Source organism: Nestor notabilis, unplaced genomic scaffold (assembly GCF_000696875.1).
Source record: "Nestor notabilis isolate BGI_N333 unplaced genomic scaffold, ASM69687v1 scaffold18297, whole genome shotgun sequence".
Taxonomy (NCBI): domain Eukaryota; kingdom Metazoa; phylum Chordata; class Aves; order Psittaciformes; family Psittacidae; genus Nestor; species Nestor notabilis.
In genome coordinates, this window is record NW_009935329.1 from 15,066 (window position 1) to 36,077 (window position 21,012).

At 38.2% G+C, this 21,012-nt stretch overlaps 1 protein-coding gene across 1 annotated transcript in view; it reads left to right on the top strand.

The window, feature by feature from the left end:
• YLPM1 (YLP motif containing 1) overlaps window positions 1-21,012 on the top strand; it is a gene marked incomplete at its 5' end in the record, with an annotated part of 37,809 nt that overhangs the window by 14,991 nt on the left and 1,806 nt on the right. Inside the window, 15 exons of the mRNA XM_010017795.1 lie at window positions 61-1,089; window positions 3,869-3,963; window positions 5,829-6,266; window positions 7,409-7,501; window positions 7,905-8,079; window positions 8,252-8,373; window positions 8,765-8,919; window positions 9,381-9,443; window positions 9,718-9,837; window positions 10,102-10,278; window positions 10,476-10,559; window positions 10,811-10,894; window positions 12,385-12,471; window positions 14,811-14,862; window positions 19,921-20,051. Coding sequence (XP_010016097.1) covers window positions 61-1,089; window positions 3,869-3,963; window positions 5,829-6,266; window positions 7,409-7,501; window positions 7,905-8,079; window positions 8,252-8,373; window positions 8,765-8,919; window positions 9,381-9,443; window positions 9,718-9,837; window positions 10,102-10,278; window positions 10,476-10,559; window positions 10,811-10,894; window positions 12,385-12,471; window positions 14,811-14,862; window positions 19,921-20,051 — 2,905 coding nt within the window. The remainder of the gene's footprint in view (window positions 1-60; window positions 1,090-3,868; window positions 3,964-5,828; window positions 6,267-7,408; window positions 7,502-7,904; window positions 8,080-8,251; window positions 8,374-8,764; window positions 8,920-9,380; window positions 9,444-9,717; window positions 9,838-10,101; window positions 10,279-10,475; window positions 10,560-10,810; window positions 10,895-12,384; window positions 12,472-14,810; window positions 14,863-19,920; window positions 20,052-21,012) is intronic.

Consider the following 21,012-nt stretch of genomic DNA (forward strand, 5'->3'; position numbering starts at 1 on the left):
TGTGAGCCGGGAGGGGTGCCCTGTACGGCGGGGGGTTAGCCGGGAGAGGGTCCCCATGAGGCGGGCTGGAAGCCATGAGAGGGGCCTAGTCAGGCAGGCAGGTAGCCATGAGAGGGATCCTATCAGGAGGGCAGGTAGCCGCGAGAGGGAAGCAGGAAGATCTGAAACAGGCAATATGGGTAAACCCATTCACCTAGGAGATGACCCTGACAAATTGCCTCCATACCATCGAGATGAGACACTCAGGGGTTCTTGGGGTCATGAAGATGATAGAATGCAGGAGGAATTTCCTTTAGATAGTCAAGATGACCCTTCTTTGGAGCATGAGCAATTGGATGACTGGGAAAGAGAACGATACTGGAGAGATCACAACTCTGATTACCAGGATGATTCTGTAGATGCATATGACAGAGATGACAGGTTGCAATCCCACCACTCATTGCCTCCACTGTCTCCCCTACCACCACTACCTCCTTTATCATCCGATCGTGACAGACGAGATTCGTGGTGGGATGACTGGAAAAGGCCAAGAGAGAGGGAACTAGAGAGAGATGTAGATAGGACTGGAAGATCCTCAGATATTTATGAACAAGATTTAGACAGAGAATGGGATAGAGACTGGGACATGAGACCCGTGGATGACAGAGAAATGGGGAATCGTGACATGGATATCCCCCCTCTACCACCATTACCACCTCTTCCACCCCTGGACAGATACCGTGAAGATAGGTGGAGGGAGGATAGGAACAGAGATCATTATGACAGAGACCTCCGAGACAGGGGAGAGCTGAGGATTCGAGAATATCCAGAGAGATATGACACATGGCGGGAGAAGCAAGACTACGTTCCTGAAAGGGCTGACTGGGAGAGAGAACGGTTGTCAGATAGGTGGTATCCAGATGATGGAGACAGACTGCGGTCTTTGGATGATCATTCAGATTCATCCCTTCCTCCACCTTCACATTCCTCTGATATGCTGGGAGCAGATTCAAACCTGGACTCTGACCAGTCCTTGGGAGGAGTGATGGTCCTTAGCCAAAGACAGCACGAGATAATTCTGAAGGCTGCCCAAGAGCTCAAAATGCTTCGGTGAGTTGCCTGGTTCTGCCACTTTGTATGGGAATCCCATTCTGTGGAGATGGTGCTTCTTTCCTAATTTATTCCTTTACACTGTAATGACTTCATTTTACCACAGTATGATAGTAGGAGCTGGTATGGAACAAGTTATTTGGAGTACTTCCATCACAGCTTTTGTGGATGGACTTTTTTTTCTTAAGTAGGTGGTTGTCCCTTTCTCCATTAATATGGCATTTCCTGTTTGTTACTTTTTGGGAAGAATCTGTTTCCTGACTTGACAAATCTTTTTGTTATCCTCAAATGAGCTTATTGATAATTGCTTTTCAACCTTTTTATTACTGTCAGATGAGCTCACTGGTAACTGCTTTTAATACTTACCTGTCAAGATCTGCATAAATGTGGTTCTTAATTCACACAATGGGACCTATTTAATTTCTGGGTACTGCTTACTTTTTAATTAAAATATATGTGAGTTTTTTCTTTTTACAATGCTCCCTCATTTGAAATCCAGCATCATCGGCAATTTTGTCAAATTTGGTTGATCTTAGTTCTGAGGATCATCATAACAGCAGTGATAACAATCAGAAGGATATGAATGCAAGAGTTCACCAAGACCTTGTTTTAGAAAGCAGCTACTAGACTCTCAAAGGCTTTAATTGGTGTTTGTGTCAGAATGAGTAATAGAATATCCTCTTAAAAATCAGAAACATTCCCAGGCTCAGGAAATTTAGTAGTATTAGAATGAATGGAGCATGTACTATCTATCCAAATGCTGTCTTTGTGATTAGTTGAATGGGTTTACGTGCATTAAATGTATTTGGAGAAAAACAAACAAACACCAAACCAACAAACCCACAAACAAGGAACAAAAAACCATCAAACAAACACAAAAAAACAACCCACACACAAGAAAAAAAAAAAAAGAGATGAGTTTCTTTATTTTCAGTGAATGAGATCTTCCAGACAAAATTGTAGGAAAAAGGGGAAACAGAGACAGAAGTTCATGTGGTTCATTTTATTCATGAGTTACTGAGAGAGAGCTAAGGATTGGTGCCTAGTAAAGACAGGGCTTTAATTTAATAAACAAGATACTATGCTAAAATAATAGGCAACTAAAATGTTTGGCTATCATTATTACATTTACATTAAACAATGTTGAAACAACAGAGACGTTTTGCACTTTTCCTGAAGCTAGTTTTTCAGACTCATAAGACTGCTGCTAAGCATCTGTCCCATGTGGAAGGCCTTAACTGCAAGCCAAAATGCAAGAAAAACAGTTTTTAAAAGGGAGAACTTCTATTCTGAATAATTTGATTTTCCCGTGCAGTTAGATTAATTCAGCAGGTGTTAGTAACTCTGAAATCTGTGTGATAAAGCAGTATTTGCCAAAAGTTTGGCTCAACAGAGCATTTTCAGCTTCCTGACTTTCGCATTGCCTCATGTTGCTGAGCATGTTTTGCTGTTTAACATGACTAACTGCAAGCCAGTGGACTTAGGGACTTATCTTAAGGACCATAGTTTGGGAATCACTACCTAAGCGAATAATTTGTATTGAAACATTGGAACTAAAACATCTTATCTGGGAAATCAGATACATATACCTCTTTCTAAGTCAGTAAAAAGGGGAAATAGAAACATGATACTACTGATACTGATTTTATTTGAATATGAAGGTAATCTAAAAATTAGTTACATTGGTACTTCTCATCAGGTTCTTATAAGCAGATGACCTCGGTCTGAAAAGTAGCAACAACTTTAAGGAGACGATTAGGAGAATCACAAATCATAAGCATTTGTGAGAATCACAAATCATTTGCTTATGAAGAGTTATACTGGTAGCGCAGCACATAACTGCTTTCATCTCCTGAAGTAAAGCCCTCCTATGACTTGCTTTTATTGTGTATAAACCAGCATACTCTGACATGTATGCTGTTCCATATTTGTCACCCAGTGCTAGCAATTGCTCAGTTTACTCTTTGTATTAACACAGCACTGGGATCCCTTTCTATGAGCCAAGTTCCCCTTGCGCCAGTCATTGAACCAGATGCATTGCAGGTCAGGATGGTCTCTGTTGTGCCTTGTACAGAGAGATCGCATTCTTAGTTGTTCTTTGGGAACTACTTTAATACACGCAATTAATATGAACGAAGAGTTATCAGCAATAAAAAAAAACTAGATAAAAACCATGAAAACAAACACTGAAAGGAAATCATCCTGAATGCAACTTTGTAATCCAGTGGTTGTAGTGTGCACTGCTAGTCCATAGACTATGTATTGGTTGTATATTAAATAGCATTTTGATATATCAAACAAGGAAACAAAAGTTAAAATCACTGGTTTGGGGTTTTTTTTAAATATTGGAATCTCCATTGCACTTTGTTGGCCTCAATCCTGTTAGTGTGCAAACCAGAGCGAGTCACTGAGCTGCTACGCACACGTTTTCAGTGGGCTGCTTGTTTGCAAAAGGTGTTGGCAGAAGCTAAAAATCCAGCTTTGCTCTTTAATGTCAAAGTGGAGTGGTTCTGGCCAAGCTCAATAGCATAACTGCATGTCTTGGCAAAGTTATGATCAAGACAGGATGCAGCTAATACACTAAATGCAGCCTCCATGATGAGGTGGATATGAAACAGTGATTTCTGAGTCAATGTTGATCATGTAAAACCTGCTGTGCCCTTTTCTTCTTTGGACTTGGCCCCTGATGCTAGTATAATATGTGGGTTTCACCGTGAGTGTTGATTTCTTTTTCATTTAAGCTACAGACTGATAACACTTCCTTGTGATTCATGTGCAGAGAGCAAAAAGAACAGCTACAAAAGTTGAAAGAGTTTAAGCCTGACATTTCCACACAGGACTCTCCAAGATCACAGAATACAAGCACAAGGCCAGGTACCTTTCAGGTAAATAAATCTTATGTTAACTTGTAACATGCTGGTAGTAATTACTATTAATGTATACGTCAGATTAGTTCTACACTCTGATGATCAAACTTCTCTGTGGAATGCATCTCCAACAGCCATTACAACCTCATCAGTCTTCTGTTGAGGCAAAGCAACTTCTTAGTTTCTTTAGATTTTCCAAAGCCTTTTCTACTCTTTCAGTCCATAATGTCTTCTGAGCATTACCCACTGGGACAGTAGCACATGAGGTTCAACAGCCTAGATTGCTGTGGGATGATGTGCAAGGAGAGGTGAGCTCTCCAAAACACAGACATAAGGCTCATGAGAAGACCCTCTGGTTCCTTGCCTGAGTTCAGACATCTTGCTCTGGTTTTCCTACTTTAAGAGTTCTCTCCTCTTTGAAGTTAGAGGAACGTGAGAATAGGTCTTCAGAAATAGATACTTCAGTGTAGAGCAGGCATTAGCTTTCTGTTTGCTGTCTTTATTGGGAATTCCCATTACCCTTTGTAATATAAGGTGCATGGAAGCTTACATTTGCATACTTCCGTGACTTCATCTGCTGTTGTGGTGCAAGTTATTCCTCTGCTGCTTAATCTCCTGGTTGGTTCTGGGAACCCTTTTCAGCTGCTTATATTTGGATTTTTTGGTATTTCATACCCAGTCAGAAACCAAGTGAACTTCTATAGTCATGTTAACTCAGGTTTAGAAATCCTTCCTAGAACAAATAAACGATTTTGTTAAATGTATGTTAGAGAAGATGCCTGAGTTGATGCAGGCTTTATTCTTCATCACATCTTAACTCCAAAGTTGCTGGTACCGTAGCAGTAAATTTAGCCATAATGACCTCTGGATCTGACATTTAGCCAGACCAAGCTTTGTTTTCCCCCTCACTTGAGAGAAGTGTTATGCAGTGAATGAGACACTGCAAGTTTTCATTTAGCCCATGTCCTCTTCCTTGTTCACAGTGTCTATAAAGTAAAATAATGGAACAGATTTGCTACCAAGAAGTACAAGTGGGCTGATGCCTTAAGGAAGTGACTTTATTTTCTATCTCAGACTACTTCACCCATCTGCCTAGAGGTTTTCAAACAAGTTTTACCTGTCTTGGAATTCCTGCCTTCACATTTCACATGACTTTGAACTGCTATTACAAAGTTCAGCTTTGTATCTACAACCGTTCTGAAAGTTTTATTGCATGTTGCTAATAAGGCTGCTTGTAACTTTGCATCTGCTGTGGTGCTGAAAAAGACTTGTGATATAGCACATGGGGTTCCGTGTTTCGTTCATGAAGGGTTTGTTTTGTTCCATTGCCCTAGACCTCCCCATTTCTTACGGTGATCTGATCTTGATTTCATTAAGGGGGTTCCAGGTGTTTCTGCTTCCTGGGAATTTTTCCAGTGACTTCCAGAAAGAAGTTGGCTTTATTAATCCTCTTGTGCCTCACCAAGCTGCCCTGCATTGAGACCTTTTCAGCCTCCCCACAGACAGTAGTAATCTTTGCAGACAGCAGGAGTCTTGGGGAATAAAACTGCAGAAACTTTTAAACTGAAATAGGCCTACTTGAGCTTAAATTGGTAAGGTTATTTTGAAGGAGAAAATAAATAGTGTTTAAGCCTTCACATAGTGAACAAACACCAAATTACTTCAGGCCACCAGTTCTTGAAATACTGTCCTCCTACCTGTAGCACCTAGATGGAGGTACTAGGAAATGCTTATGATTTGATTACCGATTGCCATTGTGCTTACTGACTTACAGAGGATGAGAGAAGGTTAGTTTACAGATCTACATTAAAAGTGCTTTCTGCATCTAGGTCTCCTCTCAGCTATCTTCAGAGGCACCAATAGAAGCCCAAGCTATTAAACCTTCTCCTGCTGTAATTATAAAGCCTCCCGTGTTGTTCAGACAGCCTACCCCTGTGACAAGACCAAGTGCCCCACTGACAAGGCCTGCTACACCTTTGACAAGGCCACATGCTCCAGTTTCTACTCCAACTACAACCCCAAGTCATGGTCAGTCTTTAAAACCATCACCTTCTACTATGGAACAGGAACGCTGGGATGAGGATTCTTTCCATGGACTGTGGGACACAAATGAGGATAAAGGAGCAAATATGGAGTACGAGTTGTGTAAACAGGAGTCAATGATGCCTCCACCTGTCTCGTCGCCTGTGAAAGTACCTGCTGTTCACACATCTGTTGCATCAGCTGTACCGGTCTCCCTTCCTCCAGTTATTCCACCAGTTGCTAAAGCACCCGTAATTCAGCAAACTGTGGATTATGGCCACGGGCGCGGTGAGTGTATTTGTTTGATCTGTAATGGAGAGCTAATTAGTCCTCCTAGTGTCTTTCTACAGGAGTGTGCCAGACAAAGCATGCTGTAGATGTTCTGCAGTTGACCTGTAGGCTGCATACATTGCAATCTAATGCCAATAAATGCAGTTCTGAAGAGTATGTAACCTTCAGACTTGAATTTAATGTTTTCTTCAGTGCTGTGATAATGAGTAATTTCGTGTGAACTAAATGGTGTATAGCCACGTCTGTCTCTAAGCACCAACTGATATGATTACATCAATGTGTTATATTTAGATTGATACTGATACTTTCCCTTAATCCCTTTGTAGCCGAGTATGGAAATAACTGTTCTGGGAGGTACTTTGAATTGTTATGGCTCTTAGGTGTGATTTAGTAACTTAAAGCAGAATGTGACTCGTGTTTGCATTATTTATATACTGTTTAATTGGTGTGAGGTACTCTCTGGGCAGGGAGTGAGACAAAGTCCTGGTATTTCTGAAGGGTGTGCACCCTAAACAAGCATTTAACACACAAACAGTGAAGGGCTCTGATTTTCGCTACTGAGCTTATCAAAGCTAAAATCCAACACTAGTTTTTAAACAGAATTAATTAACAGGAGTGGAATCATGTTTTAACAAAGTCCTTAAACTGTAGATTGCTGTTTGAAGAACTTTTTTTCTGTCTCTAAGGTACCATAACATGAATCGAAGCCATATTGAATCCATTAAGTAGATGCTTCACTAAAAGCTGATAGAAAATTATCATTGTTAGGAATTTAAAGTGAGCATTTCAGTTAATATTCTTGACATTACAGCACTTTAAGAGTTTTTTAAACTTTCAGAGCATTTTAATGTTTATAATTTTCTGCCTGTGCATGCTGCCTGAACTCATCTGAAAAGGCAGAAGTCCCATTCTGAAGATTAAGTGGTACACATAGTTACAGACAAAACCACTTCAGACTTCCAAACCCATGGTGGTGTGTATTCATGTATAGCTATTTTTGCATTATCCATTAAAAGAAATTTTGGTAAGTTATCCCAGCCGCTTTTAATGCCATTGACTGATTGCTTTTCATGATAACAGAAAGAAAATGGGAGAGGGGTATTTTAAGATCCTAATTTTTTTTTATTATTTTTAACCAGATATAACCACCAGTAAAGTGGAACAGATTCCATATGGGGAGAGGGTAACCCTGCGTCCAGAACCTTTACCGGAGAGGCAAACATTTCAAAAAGGTATGGAGCGGTTGGCTAGCTCTCAGACAGTTAGCTCTTAAGAAAAGTTTTAAGGCAGTAAAAGCATATTTTAAACTAAGTAACTCTTGTTTAAACTAGAACCACTTCATTTTCTTCAGAGGCCCATAAGAATTTCAGTTTGTATTGTCAAGAGGAGTAGTGTAGTCAATGACCTAGCCACTTTAAAACTTCAGTTTTGTGGCTTTAAATAGCACTGCATGGTACAGTTCTCTGTTACAGTTTGGAAAAGAGATTCAATGGCTGAGTAAGTCAGTTCTAGCCCTCACATAAGATGTTTCTATACACTTTTCTTGCACTTTTGTTTGTTGCTTTTCCTTTAAAAATTATTTAAAAAATTGAATATGTTTTAGTACTTTGGATTTCCATGGGTTTCTCCTTTCAGAGCACCCAGGTCGTTACAACAGAGAAAGAGATCGTGAACCTTATTTTGAGCGTCAAGGTAATTCCAACACAGATCATCGGGATTTCAAGAGAGAGCGGGAATTGCACAGAGACCGTGGTTCTGTGGATTATGAACGAGAGAGATTTGAAAAAGACCGTCATCCCCGAGATGATAGGTACGTGTTTTTGGAACACTGTTGAAATGAATACAATTCAGGCTGTGCTGAGTATCAGGCTGTCCATTTTGCATTTGAGGCCCGTGTTCACTTCTCTCTGGGATCTGTAGTAGAGATTCCAGAAATACACAAAATATTCTTTCTGCAGGGTTCTTCCTACTACACCTTCAAGGACTCAGTCTTACCGTGACAAGAAAGACCATCCCTCCTCCAGGCGGGGTGGTTTTGAAAGACCACCGTATGAACGAAAGACAGATCGCCCAGCATATGATCATGGGCCGTCCATGTTTGGAGGTACAGTTTCTCAATCTTGAACCTATGCTAGAATATTAGTATATATACAGACTTGCAGAGGTGAAGATTAATTGGGAGATGATTAATTCATTGGCAGTATTTCTTTGGTCAGAATATATAATGCAGGAAAATTTATCTGGGTGGTGTCATGTAGTTTTGTTTGTCAGTGGTGACGAGATCAGGAATGCAACAGTTATCTACTATGCTAAAAAATGTCTTCAATTGCAATAGGCTCAAGATTAAAAATGTGAATTATCTGGAGGACAAATATGTGAATTTATCCTAAAATAATGAAGGTCTGCTTAAATCAGCTCAACTGGGTATGAACATCTTAATTTTTTTATTTTACTGAACTAAGAAAACTCTTCTGTCCAAACACTGGAATTTGAAGGTGATCGTAGAAACTATCCTGAGGAAAGGATTCCTATTTCTGCTCCATCAATACCCCGTCAGCCACCACCTGCTCCACGAGTGGAAAGAAAGCCAGAATCTAAAAATGTAGATGATATTTTGAAGCCACCAGGACGGGATAGCAGGCCAGAGAGGGTGAGTATGCATTCTGAAAGCAGCAATAGGTTCCTACGGGGTCTGTATTTAGCTAAAATGCTCATGAGTGTAGTATGTTGAGAACAAGCTTACATTTGAGGAAGCTCAGGAAGTTCTCTTGGTTCCTTTGCAAATGCCTGGAGTGTTGTAGTATAGTTGTTAGGAGTCCACAGGAGTTGTAAACTTCCTTGGAATGCTAAGAATAAGTTCCTATTAGTGAGTAATGTTAATATATTTTAGACTCTTCTGAGATCTTCACTTGGATTTTGATGTATCAGAGGGAGGACTTGGCTTTACACAGTCAGAGGTTTTGCAACACACCATATAAAATAAGGAAGAGCAAGACACGTATGCAGAAGTGTGAGCCCAGAGCACATATTTTTCTAGAGGAAAATTTTTGCAGAAGACATTATGTTAAGTGTAGTACAGTATCCTGTCTTCTTACATGATCTTTTTTTCAGATTGTAATCATAATGAGAGGGTTGCCTGGCAGTGGAAAGACACATGTCGCAAAACTCATCAGGGTATGTAAACAACCGCCCACTGTGTAGTGCTGCTTGTCTTTTATGTGCGATTCCTCTGCTGTTTTCTTTCTGTTTGTCTGGAATTTCACATGCACATGTCTTACTATGGCATTGAAGCCCCCTCCTCTATTAGCGAGCGTGACAAAAACTGCTCTCTTCTTGTTTTGAAGGTAGAGCAGGGAACTGCTGTATACCAGAAGTGTTTTGAAGATGCTCTGTAGCATAATGGAATATTTCAACAAGAATATATGTTTTCTTTTTGCTTTCTTCCCAGGATAAAGAAGTAGAGTGTGGAGGACCTGCACCAAGAGTGCTCAGCCTGGATGACTATTTTATCACTGAAGTGGAAAAAGAAGAGAGAGACCCAGATACAGGGAAAAAAGTGAAAAAGAAGGTACTTTTAATTTGCTTCCTTATCTTGACAAAGAAATAAGACATTCTGGAACAACACAGTGGCAATCAGAATTACAATGCGTGGCTCTGGAAGAGTGCAGAGGTCTGTGGCCTGCTTTTCAAAAAACTTAGTATAACCTAAGGGTAGTATTCTGAAAAGTTGACCCGGAAGATGTTTTTCTCATACCAATGTACTTAGTGGTTGTGACATTCAGCAGTTGAACATAGGTGTCCTCTTTCTTAAATGATTTTGTCCTTGATAAAGGTGATGGAGTATGAATACGAAGCTGATATGGAAGAGACCTATCGTACCAGCATGTTTAAAACTTTCAAAAAGACCTTGGATGATGGCTTCTTCCCCTTCATAATCCTTGATGCTATCAATGATAGAGTGCGACACTTTGAACAGTTCTGGAGTGCTGCAAAAACCAAGGGTTTTGAGGTAATGGAGCCTAAAAAGCATTTGAACTTGCTAGCACCCATATGCTGGTATTTCTAAACTTTTGAATGCAAAGTCCCTCCCACAATCAGGAAAAATTCTGTAGTTTGCATTTACAAATTTAACTTTCTTAGAATGTACAACTGCAAAGTGTATAACCAGGGGGAAAAAAAGAGCTAATATTGTTTTTCTCTTTCTAGGTGTACTTAGCTGAAATGAGTGCAGATAACCAGACGTGTTCCAAGAGGAATATTCATGGACGCAAGCTAAAGGATATCAGCAGGGTAACCGTATACATCTGGAGTTATAGGATTAATGATAGTTTTCATTGTGCTTTCAGGCCCGCTGTTGTTCAAATACCTCCTTTAGACTACATAAATTATTAGACTTTTCCTCTAAGAAGAGCTTGTAGTTATTTCATGGGATCAATTGAAATTACTTAAGTACAGATACATCTTGTTCATGATCAGAAACCAAATCGTCCATTGAATGTTATATTTTTAGAAGTGCTTCATTTTTGTTTGTTTTTTGTTAGATGTCTGATCACTGGGAGGCAGCACCACGTCACATGATGCGTCTTGACATTCGTTCTCTATTGCAAGATGCTGCTATTGAAGAGGTGAGAATCTCTGTGCTTGTTAAAATTACGTAGATGTGACCGTGCAGAAAATACAGAGCAGCAAAAGGTCTGATCACAACAGGGCAGTTATACTTGGCTCTGTAGAAAGCCAGAATCTCTGTGTCAGACAAGTGTATTCCATTATTCTTATTAATTGCCCAAATATGAAGGTACACGTTAATTTTTTATCACCTTTTTGGAGCCCAGGATTAGGTATCTGAGGAAGAGTTGAAGCCGCTTTGATCGTAGCAACTGTTGAGTACCAATTAAAGAGGATCTTCGTGCTCTCAGACGAAACTCAGGACTTTTTTTCAGGTTGCTGGATTAATTGGATCATAATTTGAGGAAATAGTTTGGTAAAATAAATAAATAAATGGATTTGACTTCCTTGTGGTCACTGCTCTGAGACATATGGACCTGTAGCAGACAATGAAGAAAGAAATAACATGTAGCAGAAGATTACACTTGCTGTAGAAGTATGCTGCCTTTTAATTCCATTTGGAGTTTGCTGTGACATGCATCTTTAGTGTGTCAATTTTCTGTAGTGTTGCATTCTTCTTTGGCAGATGTTTCAGGAGCTCTGTGAATAAATTTGTATGTTAATCATACGCTATCATGAATGTACCATAGCTGCAAGTAGCTGTCATAAACAGCTCCTGCCTTAGTCATAGAAACTGATGAACTGCTGAAGTAGGAAGAGAGTTTACTCTTGCAGTTTGTCATGAGGACAGCAGCTTATTTTTGAATCTCCGTATTGTATGTGTTGGAATATAGCAATCTATAAGAGAACAGCAAACATCTCAGCTCTTAAGTAGACTCAGAGAAGGGCAGATTTGGGATTTACTCTGTGCATCAAGGTTTTACTAATGGTATGAAGAACTGTATATACTTGAAGAGTTTAGGGATTCTACAGTATACACATGAATCCCCATTAGAGACATGGATCCCAGAAAGTATTATATTACTTGGGCAGGGTTAGATGTATGTCTTAAAACATCCATTTTCTTTATTACGTTAATCTCTGGTTATTATTCTTCACTTTGATATTTAAATATATCAGAGGTGAAGTCTTGTTAGGGATGTTGGAGAGCCATTCCAGTCATGTGTAAATGGCAAGCTTAAAATTCTTTTCTGAGATTCCAGGTTTTGAAATGTGACTGTGTGGGAAGCAGGAGAAGTATCTCACTGTTACAGATACTGGCAGCACAAAGAATGCATGTGAAGGAAGAGAATAAACAATTGCTACTTTCCCATACAGTTTGTCACTCTGTAGCTAGAAGGGACCCTGCTTCTGAGGGAAGCCAAAATGGAGACAGTATTCATATATATTGCATCATAATACTTTCCAAGCTGGATTCTTTTTTTTTATTATTATTCTATTTGAACTTGGAATCTTCTAGTTCTTCTATTATTCATTTTAGATATTAATCTAAAATGTTAATATGTAGAAGTCAAGCAGCGCAAAAGTCTGTGCTTATGCTTTGGAACAGGTGGAGATGGAGGATTTTGATGCAAATATTGAAGACCAGAAAGAAGAAGACAAGAAGGATACAGCAGAGGAGGAAGAAAGTGAACTGGTAGGAGACACATCAGCCATCTCTCATGAAATGTTTGTTAATGTGTCTGAGGGAGAATCCCAGCTTTGTAAATGCCAACCCATTGCCACTCTTAGCAGTATAATCTTAATGCACGTGTTTCCAGTCACTTGTTTCTTAAACATTTCTAGGAGAACTTTAATATTAAATCATATTATTCCTAACTGAATTTTTTAGGAATCTTTGCGTATATGCCACAAACAGGATTATCAGTGGAGCGTGGCAATACGCCTCTTACAAACATTTATAAATTGCAGTACACTATAGTGCTATCTTTCAGATTATCTAAGAATTACACTAAGTGGAGGGATGGGAAGAATGGGCAAAGACAAGTTTAGCTTACTTCCTTTCATGTGTCTGAAGAGCTCTCCTCGACTGTCACAATATATGACAACAGTTACGAAGAAGAATGCTTTCTCTGCCAAGGTTCTCTGACTTTGTCAGTAGGTGTTTCCAAGATGAGGGATTAGGTTTCTTGGATATATGAAGGTTAGAGAATTGCCCTGAGGGCTGGTGTTTTTAGGTATGTATCTAAAAGGTTATGGAAGGCTTCCAAAGGATTCTTGGTATGTGCTGGAGCTGCAACTGGTCAATGCGTGATGAGTTGAATGTGTCAAACCCTGGTTCCCACAACCAAGTATTTCAGCTGCTTTCTAAACTGCCATTCCTGAGGAATAGTAAATTTCCATCAAGAAAAAGGACTTTGCTCATCTCAGACATTTTTGGTTACTTCCTGTTTATTGGAGTCTTGTACCAAAGGATGAAGTCTGAATCTTTTCTCATCCTATCTGAGGACCAGGATATTGTACAGATTCAGCACACAATAGGCCATTTCACACCACCAAAGTCACTCTTGTTGCCATTATCAACTCCCATAGTGTTGCTTTTAGCATTCAGACAATTCTTGCCTTTCTGTGCTTGATGGTATGAATTATTGATGCATTTAACTTAGTGCTCTCACCAGCATATCACACATCACTTTCTTCAATACAGGCTTCTAGCTGTGGTGTAAACTTTCTGAGCAACTTTTAATGGGCAACTTGGTTTAAAAGTATAGATAAACATATATACATGAAGGTTTTTTATTTGTTACAAGGAAATATTGCAGCACAAACCATCTTAATTTCTATTAATTACAGACATGATTAAACAATAAAATACAGAGATCTGATAATCTCAAGTCACTGATATATGCTTGATAGAAAAAAGGTCTTTTGAGGATTTTGGAAGAGCAATGCCGAACATAATCAAAAGCAGTGTAGCTCTCTGGAATAGTACACTCCGATTTAGTAACCCTTAAGATTAACAAGTACACATATATGTTTACCACAGTGGAGGCAAATAAATAGAGCAGGAAAGAAGTTAATGTAATAAAACTGGTTTGTGGATTGTTTGTTTCCATGCTGAAATTTTCTAGAGTAGTTCTTCTCCCTCTATTAAAAATCATTCTTAAAATAATGAAATTCTCACAAGGGTTCCATTTCATTACATTGAGCTTTTTATGTGATTGTGGAGAAACATAAGTACTTTTATGTCAATTTTGAATGGCTAAAATGAGTTATATGGGGTTGCTCAATAAGGATTTACTTGTCCACGCGTATAAAATTAGAAAATAACAAGAACATGCCTAAAATAAATAGCTTTTTGCCAAATTCAATATCATTATGCTAATGGACAAGGAATAAACTGCCTTAAGATCATGATGACATCATTTGTAGGGGAAAAGTGTTTTGAAAGAATCATCGAACTAAGAGGGTTATTTTAAAATAAAAAGTAGTAATTAAATCTTAGTGTTTCAGGAGATACTCATTAAAAAAAAAAATGGTGTAGTTGTGGGCTAACCACTAAGGAATTCAGCATGTCCCTTCAGAAGGATTCAGTGAGGCTTGTGTGTAGTAAATCTGAGAATATATTCTTAAATACTGGTGACTATGGTAACTTTTTCATTTGTGTTTGTAAAGCTTTGGATATTCTTTATGCCTGATAAGTTGTGTTGCAGTAACTTTGCCACCTGGGATAATATCATATAGTAACTGTGCACACAGCGCCATGGGTGTCTGTTAGACTCATTCCAGAGTTCTCTGTTTGCAGAGGGCAGCACTTTTGCAATGATTTGCAAGGGCTGCTAAAATGATTGAATGGGAAGTGGATGCGGAAGTTCTGAAATACTGAGTAATTTGTTTCCTTCATCTGATAACAAGAATTGTGCCTTACAGAAGGAAATACCTTAAGCTCCCATTATAATGCTGTTTCCAGTTCGAAAGTGATATGCATGTGTGTCTCTCTCTAATCCTCCGAGCTTCTCTCTGTGTATGATTTAGGGTTACATTCCGAAAAGCAAATGGGAGATGGACACTTCTGAGGCAAAGCTAGGTGGGTATTTATTTTTTCCTGTTATTCTAGTTGGTATCTGATGATGTTTGCAAAACCTGATTTTTTGTTTTTATTGTGCCTCCTTACCAAAGACAAATAAATGTGTTGATCTCATACACGTGTCTAAAAATGCAAAAGCATCTATACAGAAAAGTAATTTGTCTTCTCCCAGAGGCAAGGGAATTACAACTTTCTAACCATCGCTGGTTTATATACTCATTGTTCTTCCGTTTGTTCAAGGAAAGTACTTTGTCTTAAAATTTAAAAAAAAAAAGAAAGCAGTATTTCTATTCTTTATTCATTTCTTCTGTATTGTAAAATACAAAGTCAACTTAACATTGCACTGCATTCTTGTTCATACTGCACACTTTTTTTCAAGCCTAAATGTCATCAGTAACTTCTTACTTTCTTGATGATGTATCTGGTAGCTAACTGTATTGAAGATGTTTCTCACTAGCCAAAATTGATGGGTGTGAGACAAAGTAGTGCCATGCTTTGAAGTTGATTCTGAATGATTAGGCCTTGGTATTGAAAAGTTAAACTTTGTTACACTTTTCAGTTCCAGGAGAGTACTAGAATTCTTCTTGGTAGGATACAAAATGGACTTTCCAGGAGTACAAGGGCGCTATTTTTGCTGGTTGTGTTAGACACGCTATTATTAAGTTTCTGTCAAAGTCAAAAGCAACTTTCAGGAAGAAGTGCATGCGCCGTGGCTATGGTGGAAGGTGTACACAAGGAAAAGGGTTTCTAGTCATTGTGATCAGGTTTGGTTTGGGGTTTTGTTTGTTTGTTTCACTGAACATTAACGATTCCAAGTGAAGATTTTGTCAGTTAAATCTGATTAAGACTGTTATTTTCTGTTATGTCCGTGAGAAGTAACAAATATCTGAATGGGATGTAGCATGTCTTGATATTTTGAGATTTGCTTCTGCATGTGTGGTACAGCCCTGTCTATCACTACTTTCAATAACCAAAATCATAACTGCACCATAGAAATATCATGAGAAGTTCTGGCTTGCGTAAAGCAGCTTTTCATCTTGTACTGTTAACTGCTTAGTTGCACCATCTCTTCTGCTGCTGTGCTCTCTTTTAAGTGATTTAAATATTTGTGGGATACATTGACATTGTGGCACCTGCTTACAACAGGAGGAACCCTGTACTCAGTGATTCAAATATATCAAACAGCTAGGCAGTTAGACATAATTAATTCAGGATTGCTCTGCATTCTTGTTTTAAGTGTTGATTGTTTTAGTATTTTAAGATTATTTCTGAAGTTTATGATTCCCCCTCACACCCCTATCCCTTCCCCTCCCCAGTTATGTATGAAGTCACAGTACTGGAAAACTTCATTGTTGAAGAATGCTCTGATACGCTGTGTTATATTCCAAATAATATAGACTCCTTTAAATACTGAGTAGTAGGAGCAGATCTGTTGTACTGCACATGGTGAACCTTAAGTCATCCCGTCTGCTGTACAAATATCACAGGAGTTCACGTGTTCTAAAAAGATTTTATTTGTAGTTTCTAGCAATGTGGACACTGTGACTGCAGCAGAAATTTAGAGATAGCTTTAAAAATTTACCTCTCTCATGATGAAATACTGGTAACAAATAAAGAATTGTGTTGCGTTTTTTTCCATATGAAAACCGCATTAATATAAACCACAGGATTTGTATATGGTCTCCACTGTAAAATGAGGAGCGAGCAGCAGAGTGAATTTTTGCTAAAGTAAGTTGCTTGCAAGGCTGTTGCAATAATCCTTTAACAATCAAACTCCATTAACAAACTGGATGTTAGCATGCTGCCAAGACACAGAGAACTTTTATAACTAACCTCTAGATTAATTTTTATAAATATGTGGAACTATAGATTAAAAGTAAATTCTGACAGAAGATGCATTTTAAAAAAGCCATGTGTGTTCCTATGTAATGAATGCTGCTTTTTCAAACAATTGCTCTGCAAGGGCGGACAACTTTTGGCTCAAGGTATGCATTATAAGCACTTGCAGTATGTGAGTAAAAATTATTATATTTAATTCACAATGAGCCTTTGTTGTAGATGACCAATTAAAATTATTTCCTGAAAGGCATGTAGACTGTGGTATGCATTTGTTATTCCAAAGTTGAGTTATTTCTTGGGAACTGGGCTGGCCGTTAGGTCTATCGCATTAGTCCTAGAAGGCACACATTTGCAGAAATGATACATGTGCAGAATCCAAAAAAACCACTAAGCTTTGTTTTGCCTTTGTTTTCTTTCTGTGTAGATGTTGTTACAGTAAAGCACAATAAGATTTTACTGATTGTAATAATCCTCAAAAAAGGTCTGCACGTTTTCAGTTCTTCAGCTGCAATGCTGACTTACGATAGTCACCATACCATACACTCCAGAGCTCTTGCTTTAGTTCAGATTCACTTTGGCAGGGGCGATGCATTCCTCTGAGTGTGTGTGTGTGGTATATTGTTTCCTTGTGTGTTGTGGGTGCACAGCCATGTTTTTATTCTAAACCTGGTCTGTAAATCACTGATCTGTCTTGGTGCATAGTGCACATCAGTTCCTGTATTTAAATTTACAAAAACAGACTTACATTTTTAAAATTGACTATATTCCAAATGTTTAGTGCAATACTCTGTTTCAATGTGCAGTTTAGTGGCAAGTCCAACAAACTTTTCAGGATTTCAGGAGAAATGACCACTGGCATAGCTTAAGTTCTGAAACCATTATAAAATTTGTTCTAGAATGCAAATAACTTTTTACATAAAACTTGGTGGCTTTTGTATAAGAAGAGCAAAAATTTAGTTGATTGATTCATTTTGTTTTTGAAGGAGTCCATTAAGTCAGTTACATTCAGATGCTTTATTATTAAAATTCCAAAGGTGAGTTGTTATGGTCTGTGGGTTTTCAGAAATGCTGCTGCTTCATTGGTTTTAAAATTTAAATGGTAAAATGATGTTTGATAGTTTAACACTAAATAATTACCAGCCATAAATATTCACAAGCACCATTGTTACAAAATGACACTTTGTCTCATTTTCAGAAAAGAATATTCTGAAATAATGCTTTGTGGTAGGCTTTTGATGTTTCTGTAGTGTGTCTACTGCAAGGCATACCTTGAACCACGATAGTATGGATGGAAGCAGATCCCTCTGGAAACGCAATCTTCAAAAATGGAAGGAGATGACATTTTAAAATAAATTCTGTCTAGCAGTGGCAAAAAGGGGCAGAGGGGAACCTCATACTCTGAATGCCTCCTGAACTCCTGAATTGGCATTTGAGAGTTATACATTTCTTGGTGATGGTAATGCATCATAGCATGTTGCCTTGTTGTACAGATACTTGTCAATAGAGAGCTCCTGAAGTTTCAGGTCTTTGTGTTCCTAAATGCTCCTCAATGCATTTGTTGCTCATCTTTTCAATGTTACTTTTTCTGGAAACCCTTATGCTCTGAATGATCTATGCTGATTGATCTGAGAGTAATACTGAGGAATAGTGCAAGTACGTTACATGCTGGAGTAACAGAGGAATATTGTATGAATCAATTTTGTCTTCTAGAGGGAGTGCCGTCTTTCTGTGGAGATTGAACTTCAAATTCGGCAGATTTACTTAGAGCAAAAGAACCCTTAACTGAATTGTGTAACGAGATATCATATCACAGATACAAATATTCTGCCGTTTTCTTCAATGTTGGGGTTTTTAAAAGGCAGAGGGGGTTTAAAATATTTTCTCAGAAAAAATTCTGTGTCTGTTCCTGGGAAATGGGGCAAAGGCAGAGTCTCAAAATTTTAAAGTTGTGTGAGGGAGAAATTACTTCATTAGTTTATGGCATTTAAATTATGCTAGCATGTCTACATCATCATTGCCTCACATTATCTCTCTTGTTGCTCTTTTTTCTCACATATTAAGTAGAAAAACTCATCTCTAAACTGAGCTTCTTTAAATACATACCTTTGAACATCCTGTTCTTCTATCCAGAAACTATGCCACTTTGGTTTATTTCTGAGGCCTTTTGTGGGTGAATTTTATTACATCAGTGACTTCTGGAGCAATGTTATTGACATCACTGGTAATGGTTTACAGAACGTAACTGCCAAGCTTAGTATTCCTTCTGCATATACTTGAATTGTTGGCTTATAAAATGATACATCGACAGAAATCCTAGGATTTTCTTTGACTTGTAAAGCCGTTTTTCATTTTCATTCTTTGTTGTTTGTAATCTTACAGTGAATACTTCATCTCCTTTCCAAAAGCAGTTTGCCACATAATTTCAAGAAGGTGTTGTTTTTTCACTGAAAATAAGTGTCCAAAGAGGAACAAAATTTTAGAACCTAGGAATGGAATTGTTTCTCCTCATGCCTTATCGGTTCAATGAGAAAAGGAAGAAAATGACTGTTGGACAAATGTACTGCTCAAATATTCATGACTGACCTCTTACACCATGAAACAAAAGATTCTAAGATTATTTTTCCAGTCCTGGATGATTTTTTTTTGAGCGTGTTTTCCTTGTGGGGAGAGAATTAGAAGCGGAGGTGGGGGGGAGCGGGGGAGGGAAATCAGTGTTTCCAAGGAGCTTTTTGTTTAGCAAAACCAGTATCTCAAATACTTGTTATGGCATTAAATTATATGATCGTCACTTGTTCCCTGATACTGCATGTATGCCATGTTTGACACAGTATTAAACCCCAAATTTGGGAAAAATGCTACAGCTTTAGTATTATGTTCAAATACAGAAAGGTGGATCTATGGTTCCTAGCTATCAGTGGCTATGTTGTACCTGTAAGGACAGTCTCCATACAGTGTGAACATCCAGAAGCAAGCTTTTCTCTCTCATACAATGAGACCGAGTGTTATTGCCACACATTTAATGTGAAATATCAATAAAACTTGAAAATGGTGTTGAGTCTTCTCTAGTTTATTTCAACTCTCATCATTCCACCTGTCAAGACAAGCTGGATATACAAGTTCTGCTGCTCATTCTTTTGAAAAGTTTTCCACTTTCCTCTTGTTTGTGTGAATAATAGAAAAAATTCTCCTTTAACTCTGAGGCTCTGTGTTTGTTCTCAGACAAGCTGGATGGTTTGCGGACTGGCACTAAAAGGAAACGTGACTGGGAAGCAATTGCCAGCAGAATGGAAGATTATCTACAGCTTCCAGATGACTATGATACACGTGCTTCTGAACCTGGAAAGAAAAGGGTAATAAAATTTCAAATTACTTACTGTCTGTATATGATCACTTAACAGTCTTTGTGAAAAATGGTTTTTATCAAGTCGCTCAGGGTCTATAAATATTGCAGTTTCACTGACTCACTTTTCATTTTGCTGTTCCCTTGGATTCTGTAAGAGAATATTCTTGACAGTAGGGTCTTCCAGAGGTAAACGGATTAATTACAAGGAAGTGAAGCATTGTAAATAATTTGAGATGGAGAGGGAATGGAATCATATCCCATTTCTTGCTGTAGAGTCCTTTTCGTATGCTGTATGTTTTGTGATGGAAGTGTGATATACAGTGCAGATTCCAAGACAAAATGATGGGGTTTATTAAGCTTTTTATTATTTTTTTTTTTTTTTTTAGTTAGGTTTTGCAATAAGTAGGCACAATACACTGTTCTTCAGCTAAAGAAAGTATCAGCTATGGAGGTTTTAAAGTAATTAAGTCTTGTAGATGTTACCTCCTTCATAAAGCTTGGAAGATGGCGTGTTAGAAGTTGGCTTCAACCACTTTATATGCGCTTCTGTTCTGAACGCAAAATATTACATCTTCGGAAGATGGCGTGTTAGAAGTTGGCTTCAACCACTTTATATGCGCTTCTGTTCTGAACGCAAAATATTACATCTTCAAATATCATTGTGAAAAAAGAGAAAAAAAAAAACATAGAGGAAGATGAAAGAGAGGTAATAGGAAGAGGTAATATTTTTTTTTTTTTTTTTTTTTTTTTTTTTTTTTCCAGAATTGGAAAATAGGAAGAGCAACTTTTGCCACTAAAACTAATTTGAGTTTGCTGTCTGTGTTTGGGCTTTTCTATTGTCCTGTGATGTCAAACAGAAAACACAGGTAGTACTGGACAGTGTGTGTGGGGAAAAATGGAGGTGCTAAGGCACCGGCAGAGAAAGTAATGGTAGAAGAAAGCAGACATTGCTAATCTGGGAGCAGGCA